This window comes from Rhipicephalus sanguineus, chromosome 6 (genome assembly GCF_013339695.2).
Source record: "Rhipicephalus sanguineus isolate Rsan-2018 chromosome 6, BIME_Rsan_1.4, whole genome shotgun sequence".
In the NCBI taxonomy this organism is placed as follows: domain Eukaryota; kingdom Metazoa; phylum Arthropoda; class Arachnida; order Ixodida; family Ixodidae; genus Rhipicephalus; species Rhipicephalus sanguineus.
Genome location: NC_051181.1, coordinates 119,272,661 through 119,288,508, shown reverse-complemented (window position 1 = coordinate 119,288,508; position 15,848 = coordinate 119,272,661). Strand labels below are relative to the sequence as shown.

Genomic DNA, 15,848 nt, shown 5'->3' with positions numbered 1-15,848 from the left:
TGATTAACTCTGATGGTTGAGCTGGAGGCATATATCTGCAAAAAGGTTAACGCGTCTGCTACCGGGGGGGGGGGGGGGGGTGCAAGTTATGATGATAATGATAATGACGACCGAAAACATAGACACAAACCCATAATGGAGCGAAAAGCGGGTGGCAGGGTGGTATAAAGGTAATCTTTAATATTAGTAAAATGAAGGCAGCGTCAAAGCCGCATAGTCCTCAATTTCTTCATTTATTACGCGTATATTATCTTCAATAATTCGGTGTAGTTGGCATAGAAAGTACTTTCGTCGGTGGGATATTGTGTATGACGTGCTGCATGATTCCATTTTTTTGTTGTCGTTGTTGCTTGAGTTGAATCCGCTTTTCAAAATCTAGGCAACCAATGCGTCGCAGGCAAATGCTCCAGCGCTGATGCCTCTAGAATATTACTGGAATTAAAAGTGTTCAATGTGTGTCCGTAGTTGACGACGATGTTTGTCTAACTTCCTCCTTCGTGAATCGATTACGCTGAGTATTTGGCCATCCGTGCATGCTGCAGTATAACAATAAAAATGGTAGAAGTATACCATCTGTTCTCTGAAACAACACCTTTCAGGTGTTGTATTTATTAATAGTCGCAATCAGTTTTATATAATGATAACTATGACAATTGTGGTACAGTTTCAATTATAGCAGAGTTTCTTTGCCATTGCTGCAGGACCACGTACGGCACCTTGAAAAATTGAGCCAAGGTGATCTTTGGTACCGTGACATTGACATGTAACTGTTGGCAGTATAACCGAATAATTTATTTTCCCTAGTAAGCCGTGTAACTGCGGTGGTGACCCCCACCTAACGAGTGCGCGATCTTGTGGCTGTACGCGTGCGACGTGGTCACATGTGCCACAGGTCCCGCATGCGGCGAAGAGTACGGCGACGGGTAGGCGTGTGGCGCTGGGTGCGTTGGGTACGGCCTGCCGTCAGCGGGTAGGGTCACAAAGTTGTCCTGTCTGTAGACGTAGTGGTGGCCAACTGGCATCGCCAGTGGCGCTCCGAGGAATGGTGCCGCCGGAGCGCCAAAAGGTGACGTCGCGGGCAGAGATGGACCATAAGCGGCGGGAGCAAGCGGTGACGCATTGTAGGTAGCTGGAGGCGGAGGTCTGTAGGCCCCGGGAGCTGCGGGTGATTGTACCGGACCACTATACACGCCAGACCAAGGAGCTGGTGCAGGGTGGGCCGCGGGTGCTAGGGGTGATGCCCCGAAGAGCGCTGCTGCCAGACCACCGTAGGATGCCGGTCCGACAGGCGCGGATTTGATATCCAATGGTGACGGGACACCGTACGACTGTGGTCCCACGGGTGCCGACTTGATGTCAAGGGGTGTCGGGGCACCTTGGAAGAAAGTAACCACTGGCTCCTGTGGAGTGTACGTCGGGCGGCGAGCGGGTGCCGCATTAAAAGCGACTCGTGTCGGAGAAGCATAGGCAGCTGGAGCCGGAGCAGCTAGAGTCGGAGCAGCTAGAGCCGGAGCAGCTGGAGCCGGCGCAGCCACTGCGAATAGACGTGCATGAATACGTATGCGTGCGTGGTTCTGACAAGGCCAATGTAACCACATTGTGACATCAGTTTATTACCTTGAAGACTCCTCCAGGGGGTATTACGCAGGGTTTGGCATTAAAGAATGGCCACATGCGATCAGTCGGTCAAAAACTTATCAGATACATTTAATGTACCGGTGATTGAAGTGAGTTGGTGGGAAAGGTGGTCCATTTCTCGGCTGAGTGCTGAAGAGGTAACAATACGATAAAATGCGCGTGATGAGTTAAAGCTAATGGCCGGCGTGATGAGATATGCCTGCTGGAGGTAAAATATCTGGTAGGTTACGTGTGGACGGTAAGAAAAATAACATTGTAATACAGCGGCACTGTGGTGAGATAACGGCACAAGGAGATAGTTCACGACCGTTAACGATGACACAGTGATGTGGTATAGACAAGAAGAATGGATGAATTTAGCATTGCACTTCTGTACTGCTTCTAAAGCGTTAGTGAGTTACTCGCCTCCTCGCTATGCCTGCCAAACAAGCAAGCTTACGATAAATTCTCGTGTGTACAAGCAGCCATTGGCATTTCGCAGGGAAGAGAAAAGCCTTAGACCTGACTTGTTTATGTTGGGCATTTGTCTTGGCCCTTACGAAGACAACTCGCCTTGGCGAAACTTCGGATGCAGGCAGCGGCAGAGAATCGCGATAGCTTAGCTGTAGGGCATATCGTATTCCGTGAATCGTAATGTCATTCAATCTTAAGGCAAACCCACAAAAAGAATTTTTTTTGGGGGGGGGGGGGTATTGCCGTTATGGAGAAGCTGCTGCAATAAGTAATATAGCATATGTGGAACGATAATATAAAATTGAGAAGGCAATAAGGAAACCGTGGTGCGACGTAGCAAGCTAGATGCCAATTTGACAGAAAGGCGCAGCCGATTTGCATTGCCTATGGTCGATTGCTGTGTACTGAAAGCGTTAACTAGGTATACAGGCTGTAGTTACTGGTTACGAGCATTATTAAAGTAGTAATAATTAATAAATGAGTGGTTTTTTCCCCCGCATTCTCTTGCCATTTCTGCTACTTCCGAGGATACCGGGAAGAACATCCTGCCTCTGCTGCCCGCGCTTCCAGACGTAATTGGTGCATCTTTTTTTACTCACCTGGCACCGCTGGCGCGACTGGCCCTTGTTGGGGAACACCTATGTTCACACCGGCAGGCGTCGATGGCATAGTTCCGGGCTCGTTGGTTGATATGGACGCTCGAAAGCCCAGCTCGTCGGCTACGTAGCTGACGACACGCACGCGACCGTCAGCGTCACGCAAGCCGTACGAGCCCTCCTTGGCGCCCAGGGCAGTGCCTGTTTCGCGCCGGAACGAGCCACCCGATGTGTGGTCTTCGTCGTAGCCGAAGTTGTAATTTCCCAAGCCCTGAGTGATCCGGAATGCAATGTTATGTGCTAATTAGGACATGTCAATGCTGTGGCTCCGCTAGCAACGTTTTCTAGCAAATGTTTCCGCAGATTTGGAGGGTATTATTAGAATAAGAGGCCACAATGTCGTCTAGTAGAAATATAACAGTCACTAAAGCCGTAAGCAAAAAACATACATACGCACTGAATCCAGCCCAATAAGTACTGTAAAGTTCTCTCAAACTTTAGTCACAGGAGCACGGACCTACACGACCTTCAGAGCTGCTAATTGTTGCTGAAACAATAAGTGCAATACTAAAAAAATAGTAGATAATATCTCACAGAAGCACTCATGAAGGCCTTTTATGGTGGACTTTAAAGATTGTAAGTTCCTGACGGGTGTTGGAGCTCATTATTTACGTTCTATTTCTACACATACGTGACGGTCGTTGCATTCTTGTCGCTGTTATGTGTAACATTGCAAGCATCGATAAAATATACGAAGGATCAATTCGCTACATCCCGTGTAGAAAGTTAAGAATAATCAATGTGCCTTCGTATACAAATCGAATCCTTCAAAACATTGCACTTCACGAGGCAGTTTTAGTTCCTGAAAGCAAACGCAGAAATTAACCGCTTTTCTGTGCTTTGTTGTGAGTAGCCTTTCTGTATACAATCGTGGTATGACCTACTTTTGTATTGATGTACGAACGTGTAGTTGAAGGCACTCAAAAACATTTTTATAATCTTTAATGCTAATTTTTAACGTCATCATGTTATATTTCGAGGGGATCAACAGGAATCTAACGCAGAAAGCACGTGATGTTTTTCTAAAGATGGGACTATACTATTTTTCGCCAAGAATGCCTCTTATCTGCATAGCCATGCACGGTTGCCAAACTATTAGCGAATTTCGAATATGTAAAGAGCATACGAATGAATAAGTCATTCTTACGGCAAGTTTTAAGATGCCATGGTACTTCACTAAAAAATAAAAATAATAGATTTGAAAAATGTAATCAAGAACTATACCGTTTTTCTTTTCCATCATTGTGCACTATAGAATGAACTTCCACCGAGTCATGTCTGTTTCTAACGTATTAATTAAACTCTGAACTGCTTGCTTCAAACCATCTGGATGAAAAATTCAGTATCGCAACAAAGTTCGTTCGACACATATGTGCTCGTTAAAACAAGTGTTAAGTTCTAGTCAACCTTATGCGAGGACTTGCAGAACCTTTTGCAAGGACTTGCAGAAGGCTGGAAATGACAGTCCGATAGAAGCCAGCTCTTACGAAATCAACTATGCAGCAGATTGTTCACGTTCGGAAATGGCTCTTTTATTACGGTCACCGTATGTCGGAACGCTGGCAATTTCACCGCGTTTCTTTAGCAAGCAGAGTCGTACTAAGTTTCATAACACGTGCCGAGTTCTGTTCCCTTCCGGTGCCGCCGAGATTTGCATAGTATGCGTGTGTTAAAGAGTATGACACGTGGAAGGAGCGTCTCGCAATCTTCAGTTGCTTCCGACTGTTACGGTACGTTTCGCCATGCTGGCAGTGTAATGTATACGTACGAGCCCGCTCATTTAACGTTACGCAATACCCGTCAAACTACCTTGCCGCCTCCTTTTTTTTTCTTTCATAGCTCCTTACATATTGCGTCTCCACTTATTTAGAGTAACTTTCCTGATATACACTTCCTGTCTAAACTCGAGTATTCGCTCTGCAAGACACGCTTCACAGCTCAGCGGATTCACTTTCACTCGTCTCTTTTTCTGGAACGCTGACAACTGTAAAGCACGCAACGTTAGCTCGTTTCTTCACGCTTCCACCTCGTAACCATACGCAAACTAAGTGTATCTTCTTTATCGTGTTTCACCTAAGCGTTGCTACCGGTAACGTTGCACAACACTTGAGCGAAGAGTTGGGCGCATCCAGCCGGCCGCAGGGAAGCGAGCCACAAGTTAAAAGAGATGCGTGTACTACACGTGCCCAGTATATTGCTCTCACATTCCAGGCTGGGGCCCCTTCCGCTTTTCGCTGCCAACCGGAGTACGCATGCATAAGCGCTTTTATCAAGGCTGGCGAGCCTGTCTCTTCAATGCGTTGCGCTCGTTCTCTTCTGGTGTTGCTCGTTTCTTATTTTCTTTTCGAGCAGCGTGTTCTTTCCTATACGCGCGGCATTTCGCTCTTGCTCTCGACCTACAAAAGCGGCACTTTCACGAGTCAAGTGGTTTCGTCTTGGAGTCGACGTGTCTCAGCTCTTTGACTGAGTTAAGGCGAGGCATTCCCCCCAGCGAGCAAGCCGGAGAGAGCGAGAGCGTCGTGACTAGCGAGCGTTGCGGAAATGCGGGATGCGAGATCGGCGTCAGAAGGCTACCGCGGTTGAATGCCGATGAAAAGAATAAAACGAGTTTGCGTGTACGCCAGCAACGAGGCAGCTTAAAGAAGAAGAAGAGAGGAAGAAAGGCTAAACGGCTTACGTCCTCGTTGCGAAACTGCGTGCTGGTGCCAATTTCGGCTAGTGGCGCCCGCACCCGACCCAAGGCGGCGCAGGTTGATCCGATGAGCAGGAACAGTAGTGTGAGCTGCTCCTGCGGTTGAGATGGATGACACCTCCTCAGTCATTCAGAACACTGAGCACTCAGAATGACGCACGATGTTCGAAACGATAAGTGACGACTCGAAGTTGGGCGATTCAGTGCGACGAATGCATTCATTAGGGGATCGCGACAGTCGTAATACAGAGGTTCTTGACACAGGTTTGGTACCACTTATCGTTATGGAATCATTGATCTGTTAGTGCTTTTGTCACTATCACGATTATTACGGCACAGTTTCTGGACACTTGCTGTATAGAGGTCTGGTTAGATGCCATGACGTATAACGAAGACTGCGTCTTCCTTTGAGCAAGAAGTGGTGGTGAACAGTGATACGAGCCATGAGTACGGAGATGATGTCATGCTGAATGAACTCTTCGAGTTCTGTACAGAACCAGCAAATTGTGATCTGGACCTTGCGCTGTACATTGATGTCTTAAAGGCTGTATCTTATGTAGACAGCCGGATAATTAAAACGTAAAGTGTAAACTTACCTGTGCATTGTTAATGCATTGACTGATACCTTCGTCTGATAATAATAATAATAATAATAATAATAATAATAATAATAATAATAATAATAATAATAATAATAATAATAATAATAATAATAATAATAATAATAATAATAATAATCATTCATTCATTTAATCATTCATTTATTTATTTAACGTGCCCAGGAACAACCGTAAGGTCTTTGTGCAGGCGCACGCAAAAAAAATAATAAAAATAAACTATACAGTGCGACGAATGCATTCATTAGGGGATCGCGACAGTCGTAATACAGAGGTTCTTGACACAGGAATAATAATAATAATAATAATAATAATAATAATAATAATAATAATAATAATAATAATAATAATAATAATAATAATAATAATAATAATATCTGGGATTTAACGTCCCAAAACCACGATATGATTATGAGGGACGCCGTTGTGGAGGGCTCCGGAAATTTCGACCACCTGGGGTTTTTTAACGTAGCGATTCAAACATCGCGATTCAAACGGAGGTACACTTAGATTTAGGTGTACCTTCGTTTGAAACGCGATGTTATTGGCGAAGTCATAACCTAAATAAAACATGCTTCCATGATGGATGCATCAAAGAACTCGTAATGAGGTTAGAGACTGCCGCATTTCACATGCTGCAATTGGATGACAGTTTATCTGCGCACTGTGAACCAGCTCGAGAGCAAGAAACTAATAATAATAATAATAATAATAATAATAATAATAATAATAATAATAATAATAATAATAATAATAATAATAATAATATAATAATAATAATAATAATAATAATAATAATAATAATAATAATAATAATAATATAATAATAATAATATTAATAATAATAATAATAATAATAATAATAATAATAATAATAATAAAAAGAAGTTACCTCCTGCACATAGGCGTGCGCAGGGTTGCCCTTCAAAGGGGGGGGGGGGCGTAGGTTCATAGCGACGCCCCCCTCTCTATTAAGTCAATGTATGGGGCAGACCCTGCGCCCCCCCCCCCCCCCCCCCCCTATGCGCACACCTATGCTTCTGCACATTGCAGTGATCTTGCTTAGCTCAGAATGAGACAGAACATTTACTGCGTAGTAAAAAGTATATTATGTTTTTTCAAGCTACTGGTTTTATATATTTCAGAAGTATTATCACAAACGGAGCTCTTTATTTGTCCCATGGCTCTGCGCCTTACGTAACAAATTGGCCGCGTGTCTGCGTGCTTCGCTGCAAATGTCGTCTAAAGACGATAGAAGAGGCGCTGCGTGAGATATGGACGCCATCTGGCAATACGTCGGGAAACATGAGTGCTGTGTTGCGGGCTGGTAGTCCCGGCGCAGCAGCAGGCGAAGACCGGCGGTGACCAATGCGACCGGCGGGGACGCCAGCCGGCCCGAACACGCGGTTTGGCGCGAAGCGCCGAAGCAGAAGAAACGTCCGCACTCAACGAGTACTCTCCAGACACTCTTATTTACACGTCGCCTGGGTAAAACAGGAATGTCAGAGCGGCGCCCCATGGCATTCATACAGTGCAATACAGAACCGAAACCGAAACCGAAACACAACAATGAGCCCGTGCAGAGGGCACGGAGGAAGGCAAGTTTCAGCGCAGTCGCATTTTCAGCGCAGCTTAAGAAGCTAGGGTCTCCAGAATTACGTATCTATGTATTTTCTATTAAAGAAACACACCACCTAATACTTACCTAGTGATGTTGCGCCTCAGATATGCGTAATGTTTGCTTTTTGATCAACAATGTACACAAGTATGAACCTAGTCAGCCGTTCAAGATGGCTGGCCCTTGGGAAAGTGGTTCAACTTTGGCCGGGTGGCTGAATCGAGTGACGTGCCGACAAACAAAAAGACAGACAGACCAAAATTTCTGCGTTTAAGCTCCCCAAGAAAGACTATCATCTTTAAAATGTGTGCGAATAACAAACTCATAATAGACTTCCTTAATACAACGTTTAGAGGTCTTCGCTCTGCATCCAAGACTGGGATGCATGTTGTAATGCAGTTCTTTCAAGCAATGCTGTCGTTTGTCTCTTTGTATTTCATTTTAACTGTACCTACGTTAACTACTAAAACGCCCAGTTTTATGGCGTTATTACTCTTTAATTATCGATTCATTAGGCCTAAAAGGCATAAGCTTAATTATTGCATTTTCACACCGGTAAAAAGATACGAATAACTTTTATCTGACGCAGTTTTACTATTTATAATTTCCGATATTTAATGATCGAAGGCTGCAGTAAAGGTGGGCTTTGAATAATTTTGACCATGTATGATTATTGAGAAGAGCTATAAGGTGGGCTAGTTGGTGTTGATTCATCTTCAAAGGTGCGCTTAGTGAACACAAACGACACAAACGAAAAAGTACAGGACAAAAGACAACGAGCGCAAACTACCAACTGGTTTATTGTCTGAAAAAACGTTGCCCCAAGAAAGGGGTGTGTCCATGATAGATGACAGCAGCTAGCGTGACGCCTGCTAGCAGCTAGCAGCCGCTAGTAACTTAGCGGCACATTGCAAGAAATGTTCATGTAAAGCCTTCTTCGAAAGAACAGCTGTAGTAGCACGCTCCGAAGAAAAAACGGTCCGAGAAATTTTAGACATTGAAAATTATGGAAGAAGGCGAGGAAGCTTGTGTTAGTGCCCCTTCTATCGTCCTTACAGCGGCTGAGGTGGATTTTGCGAAAATTACAAGCTAAGTTTGATTCGATCCTGCTTCTTCGGATCGCGTTCCCTCCTCACCCTCCTTTTTCACCTTTTCCTTTCTTTCGTACCCCCCCCCCCCTCTCATTTTCGCCCTGCCCCGTTTGCCTTCTTATGAGCATCTGCGCATGCTCGTTTGACACACCCCTTTCTTGGGGCTACGTTTTTTCAGACAATAAACCAGTTGGTAGTTTGCGCTCGTTGCCTTATGTCCTGTACTTTTTCGTTTGTGTCGTTTGTGTTCACTAAGCCCACCTTTGGAGATGAATGATTATTGAGCACGCATCGAAATCTCAGTGCGCGACAGTCCCCGTATACAACCACGGTAGGAATAGTACGTTTACTATAAAGTGCTTGCCACTTCCGCAGCCCTTAGTTTATTGCTGCGACGCTCCACTGAAGCACTTCGCGTTCCTAGATACGCTGGTTCTGTTAGTGGTGCCGGTGATGTATATGTAGAACGCTCGTAACGTGCTATGCAATGGAGCAGAGTACTGCTCGCTCGACAGTCGAAACATGTTATTTCGTTTTCCTAAGGGTACGAAACGCAAGCCTCACCCAATAGATTCTTTTTCTAATATTACTAGTATTTACAAAATTAAATGTAATATTTGATACTGCATTTTTAATAAACGCTAATTGGCGTATCTTTACTATCAATAAATTGAGAGTTCGAAGTGCGGAAAGAAAGTCTTCTGCAAAAAGGTTCTACGAAGCCACACGAAGACAATAGAGGGGTAAAGATCAATGAAAAAAAATGAACCTACAAGAAGGGGAGAAACGAAAAACGGAACTAAAATTTAGAACCACGTTCAGCCGCTGTGATTGCGTGCCGCAGTACTCCCGGATTGAAACGCTAAAATTTAGGGCTAAGTAACGCTCGTACTTTCGTTTCGAGCGTCTGCAGTTCGCGTCATGTCGGCTTGATTTTGACTCAAACTCTTACATCAGAGTGGCGAGATTTGGGTTACCGACAAAAACAATGCCGTGGTAGCTTTTGAATGCCGTAAAACGCTGCAATTTTAGGTTTCGAAGGACCAAAAAATTCCTTTCGCAATTTTACGAAATTCCCGATTTAACTTAATAATTCGGGCGTCCGCATTACTTCGTTAAATCGAGCTTGAACTGCATACGCTAAACGACCAGTTTGGATATTTTGCGCAGCTGAGCCCACGGTGTTCACAGACGCGTCTGACGTTAGAATTTCTCGAAGAGAATATTTGAACAGTTCGGATGCTAGGTATATCACTGGCCAAGACGACCTGCCAATCAATGGTGTAATCAATTGGAGGGGGAGTTTCAAAACACTTTACCTCCGAATTTTTTACAGTTTCTATGTATATATACATGCATAAACAAGAGTGGAACCCATCCCCATGAAAAAGAATCCTCACAGTGCCCTTGAAGGACATGAACACTTCAGGGGCATAACGAGGGGAGGAAGGGGGTTCGAACCCCACCCGGAAATTTTCAATTTTGCTGGCGTATATATACACGCACACATACAAACGCACGTACGAACATACATAAAGTATGGCTGACCCCCCCCCCCCCCACCACACACACAAACCCCACCTCGAAAAAAATTTCTTGACACGCCCCTGCAGCACTTAATGAAATAATGTAAAGCTTTACTAATTGGGATCCTGAAATGGCAGCAAAAATGATGAGTCACAGAAGGTAACGCTTGCTGTACTTTCATTCAATTCTCAGCAAAGAATATAGCACAATTCTGATCGCAATGCCAACAGATCTAATACAGATCTTAAGAACACCAAGGAAGGCGCCGAGCGTAGTATAAAATCTTATGTCCAGGTACCTATGACGAGAAGCTGGTAAGGCGAACCTCATGCGCAAAGGTGTGTCGTGCCTGCGGTTCACTTCATTGGCAACAACATCTGAAAGTCTAAATTTCAGTTCCTTTGTTATTTCAGAAAACTTGAGCCAGCTTAGCATAGAATCGGTTTTTTTATCCTTTAGTGATGATTCACGTGAACTGTGGCTAGATGATTCGTGATCGTGAACCTTAGTGCTGGGTCCCAAAAAAATTCAAAGGTGAAAAGCAGTATCGCCTTTCTGTTACTGCTGTAACTACCCTCATTCATTTCCTGCAGGTGCATGCCGAAGCACCATGTTTTAATGCATTTTCAACTATTTTGCAGGCAACTGGAGGTCTAGTGATTAATGCAGACGAACGCAGTCCTTATGTAATTCTTATATCAGACTCAACATTAGCGACCCAGTGTTGTGAATCACATAGCAGAGTTGTGTACTTGAGGTTTCGCTGGCATCGTCACTAACAAAGACTGCTCTTGATATATCTTCAGATGGCTCCGCTTTGTTACTGATACTGCGCAAAGTCTGTCTATGGGACTAGTTGCGCGCAAAAAGCGCAACAACGCTTTCAAAGCTTTCCGTGCCGAGGACGGTTTCGGCCAGTGTCCCAAGATCTTTTCCTCCGACAGGGGACGATTGTCAAGTCTATCAAACACTTTGGACAGTTCTTCTCTTGGTGCACTGAATCGTATCTATGTTCTTTTTCTTCCTTCTTCTTCTTTTTGTAAAATCTCTTTTCTATCATCTTTCACTCCCCCTTCCCCTTTCCCCAGCACAGGGTAGCCAGCCGGTCTGAGAACTGGCTAACCTCCCTGTCTTTCCGTTTTTCTTCTCCTCCTCCTCCTTTGTTACTGATATTATCTACCTTTGACATCTGTGGCCTAGAATCATCGGGCTCTAAAACGTGACAGTTGCCGAAATGGTCGCTTGCAGGCGAGATAACCACAGTCGCTAACCATTTCGCACTACAACGTGCTTAATGATGCAGTTCATTTCTGCGCAACAAAAAGCTTAAACGAAAAATGTGCTTAAAGGCACAGTTATATTCGTTCTCTCTCGATATAATTGACAAGAAACTGTAGCCAATTTTTGCTTGAAGATTCTTGCAAGAGTATTGCACGTGTGACCTAGGCGCTGGCTGCTTGCTTTAAGATGAGGTTGAAAACTGCACGCAGGGTGACCAACTACTTGGCAGTGGTAGTGTTTCCATGGCTCGGCTTCTTTTAGGTGATAGTACGTGTTGAATCTGCACAGCCAAAGCTGATGAAGTAATTCTTACAGATTTGTGGGTGTAGAGTTGGTAGCATCGTTCGTCGTGTATGGGTGTGTGCCTAAATTTTTTACCGCATTCATCCCGAATAAATTGCTGGGCGTCCACTCCTGCGTGTACATTTACGTTTGCTGTTTTATATGCCGGGAGTACTCCACGTCATGAGTGTGAGGCTCAAGGACTTATTATCCAGAAGGTCAGCCTGCTCGTCGCATTAGCACTAATTTTGCTTACCGCAGGCTTGGTTATTTAGGACTGGACGGCGCCCTCCCCACAGTGTGCCTTGTATGGCGAGATTGGCGATACAGAACAATAATTCTGGTTACGCCAACATTTTAACGCGATGTCCATGACCGAAAAATAGAGAAAGATTCAAATAAAATAAATAATAAGGAAAACTTCTGTTCGAGTGAGAATCCAACCCAGGCCGCCTGCGTGGCAAGCAGATGTTCTACCACAGAGCCACTCCATTTTTTTTTTGCTTTATTGCCTGTTTCTAGACACGAATTACATCACAAGTACATAGAATAAATAACAACAAATGGTATCCGTCCTACTGGACAGACATCATTTTTAAAATTCCTTGAGCACTGTGAAGGTTCCACCCTCGATAACCACTCAGGTACAAACTCCTGCGTTTTCTGCAATTCGTCAAATATCGACGTGCACTCTCGAAAGTACATTCTTGTGGGCCTTGCATCGGGATCGCGGTGAAATCCCGCCATACGGGCCCCCCATAGACAGTGAAGGCCGGTTAACATTATTAAGTCTAACGGCAATCCATTCTCATTATCTATTGGGAGAAACCTGATACCATATGGATCTAACGGGAATTCCTTCTTGATTGTCCTCTGTAGTACATCCCAAAAGTACACGCCCTCCCAGCAATGTAAGAAAACATGGTCAATAGTTTCTGGCTTATTACAGATAAGGTAGTCTGAAGCCCAAGGTAAGAAAAAACCGCGCTCCTCAAGAAGTACCTTGACATGCAATGTGCCTGTGTGAAGCTTAAAAAAGAAGGACTTCGTGGAAGGCGCCACTTCCATTCTTTTAACCCTTTTTAGCACGTCCTGCCCTTGGCCTCCACTGTGCATGGCCCTGTACAGAGGGACGGGTAAAATTGCATCACGCACATCTTTGTACAGCTTTTTACAGTGACCACAGAGCCACTCCATTTTCCTTGGAACTGCACTGAAATTAACTTTAATGCCTCACAAACATGCGCGTCCTGTGTACAGGCGTCACAGTAGGAGATCTAATATCGCAATAAAACGGGGTACAAGCGTACATTGCGATCGGGCGTCACACCATGTGAACTGCATAACGAGTTGCTGGTTTAAAGCCGGCCATCCATTACAAAAGGCACACACGTTACTGCGCGTATTCCCTTACGAACACGTAGTGGGTGCATCGCAAGTTCGAAAAAGTATCATGCGTGTAATTGCCACTGGTTTAAAGCATGCTACCCATTACACAGGGCATACACATTAGCGCGCGCATTCTCTTACACACACGTATTGGGTACACTGTTGTCATAAAAGTGCTGTTGAAGAGGGCGGAAACCTTTACCTTTACTACAGGTATGTCGAGTGTGTGTGCGTGTGCGTGTGTGTGAGACCGGGATAAGCGAAACAGAGCACGATGATGATGGGGCCGGATATCGCTATAGCGTTCAACTCTTAAAGGCGAAGCTTAAGCGTACCCCAATTTCTGACGCGGTATTTGATGAGGCCCTTGCTTCACAAAGGGAAGAGAGAAACTGGGACGAGGTAAAGAAAGGCTAGATAAGTTAACCAGGTTGTACGTGTATGGCGCTGCTCTACCCTGGGGGAGGAGGAACTGGGCAGGAAAAGTTTAAGGAAAGGAATAAGGAAAGGGAATACAAAGGATGCCCGCGCACACACAACAGCTTTCATCGCGTGATAGAGCTCGGTTGTCCACTTAATGTTGAGCAAGTACTATTGTGGTTCGCAGAGCATATGACAGACTAGGCCTTAGTACCAGTATTCCTCAGTAAACTCTCTGTCCTGATGTCACTTTAAAGCGGCATAACATGCTTTTCTTTCGTTGCTATAAGAAGGAACGGATATTAGGACATGCTCTCTGGTCTCGGCGCAATCAGAAACGCAGCACGAGGCACTGTCAGACGCCTAGTGATGGTCACAAAACCTTGTTAACAACGTTTGAGATACTTAGGAAGAAGAATTACCAGCTAAGCATGCCAGGCCGACCCACCTATCGCGATACCAGCCTACTATGCTACCCCGTATTCTTAAACAAGCATCGACTCGAATTTCATCCTTCACTTGACCGAGTTGAGCGCAGCGCCGCTGCTCGACTGAAAATAACGCCGCACTTCTCAAGAATCGCTGCAGCTTATCGCTGATATGTAATTACCTATTCTGCCTAGAGACGACGCTCCCACCGACTTTCTCAAGTCAAGGTGGAGCGTTGAGCGAAGGGACGTTCTAGAATACGGAGGTCACTGAGGGCCCCTACAAGCAAACGTACCTGCTTTTCACTAATAACGCACGCACTAATAGTCATCATCGTCAACAAACTGCATCATTATTGTTGTGCTGTCATTCTCGTAATTCTGACCTCGGTCTCCATCCCACTCACATTCGCTAAAATAATCGTTGTCGTGTAAATGTGATATTGTCATCTACACCACTCATCCATCCGCCGCCATAACTGAAAGAAGGTTCTATGGGTACTAGTCGCTTGAACTAGAGTAAATGCTGACATGAAGGCAACGATTTATAGATGGCGCAGGATTTTTCATTACCTTTACTCATACGCCATACTTATGCATTGCATCGTCGAGTCATCCATCGAATATGTGCAGGCTAGGGCTAACTCCCTTAGTTACAATGGTATGATACGCCGCAAAAAAAAAAAAAAGAAAACCGTTGGCAAAAGGTACCAATTCGCAATTCGGTTACGTATCGATCCCCCTCCCACTCTCATCAATGAGATTAGTAAAGACTAAGAATACCTGCGCAAGTTCTCATGAGGGACACAGTGAGTAACTTACTTTCATTGTGAGTCAATATCAAGTCGCGCTGGCCGCCGCTGCCTTCGGATGTCACCTCCTCGAGGCGTGAAATAGTCGGTGTAAACAAACAACTTTCACGTTCGAGACCACTCGCGAGAAGCGCCAGAAGCACGGATGTCCCGCTTATATACCAAGACCCGCCCCTCCATTTTTTTTTCTTCGCACTCCGTTGCCGTCGGACCTCACCCAACCACGGAAAAGACGACGTCTTCCTTTCTCCCCTCTTCTCCGTGGTTCGTCTTGAGGGTGAAAGCAACACACGCCTTGACAGCAGCGACGATGCTTTTAAGTTATGGAATAACAAATACTGCGGCATTTGCTGTCTTTGCTGCGACTATAGCTCGTCCCCTTTCTGAGCCTCCTCACTTTGCACCCCTCTTCAGACTTTGCTTGTATACGTGTCCCCTTGTTTATTTCACGCGCTGGATTTCACCTTCTGTACCCTGCACTTCTACACGTCTTTCATTTGTTCTTCAGTTTCTTTTTACAACTGAACGTGTATGTAGCGGTGCCAGTTCCGGTGCGTGAGCGTGTGTACAACGCCCTTTGACTACTGGCCAAAACAGTATTACGTATATAACAAAGACCGATGATCGTTCGGGCTTAAAAGGCGGAGGCGACCAAAGCTGCACGAAGAGCTGGTCTCCTTGGCTTTCCAAGGGACGCGTGGTCTTCGGCGCTGGCTCAATGTTTCCGTGAATCGTTATCCTCCTCGTCTGTGACCTTCGTGCGATCCTTTTGAGAACGCGCATGTTTTTAGGCTCAAGTCGACTGAGTTGAACAACGAGGATGGACAGTTTATCGCTCTTCTGTTCTGGTAGCGTATAATCTGCGCAAGGCGCCACGCCTCAGATGAATAACTAGTCATCAACTTCAATGTCGCCGATGATGTATTGGTCGGTGTATAGTCTTA

General features: G+C 45.1%; 1 protein-coding gene across 1 annotated transcript; it reads right to left on the bottom strand.

Moving 5' to 3' along the window:
• Positions 1 to 199: 199 nt before the first annotated feature.
• LOC119396272 (uncharacterized) lies at positions 200 to 15,018 on the bottom strand. The gene is made up of 4 exons (XM_037663412.2): positions 14,915 to 15,018; positions 5,425 to 5,535; positions 2,691 to 2,958; positions 200 to 1,534 (listed from the first exon to the last, which is right to left on the bottom strand). Exons 1-4 carry the CDS (start codon positions 14,918 to 14,920, stop codon positions 801 to 803), a joined length of 1,119 nt encoding a protein of 372 aa, XP_037519340.1. The 5' UTR covers positions 14,921 to 15,018; the 3' UTR covers positions 200 to 800.
• Positions 15,019 to 15,848: the final 830 nt, after the last annotated feature.

Coding starts and splice junctions, on each gene's coding strand:
- LOC119396272 (XM_037663412.2), bottom strand. Junction 2,959..5,424: donor CGCAGTTTCGCAACGAGGAC/GTAAGCCGTTTA, acceptor CGGATCACTCAG/GGCTTGGGAAATTACAACTT. Junction 1,535..2,690: donor AGTCGCGCCAGCGGTGCCAG/GTGAGTAAAAAA, acceptor GTCTATTCGCAG/TGGCTGCGCCGGCTCCAGCT.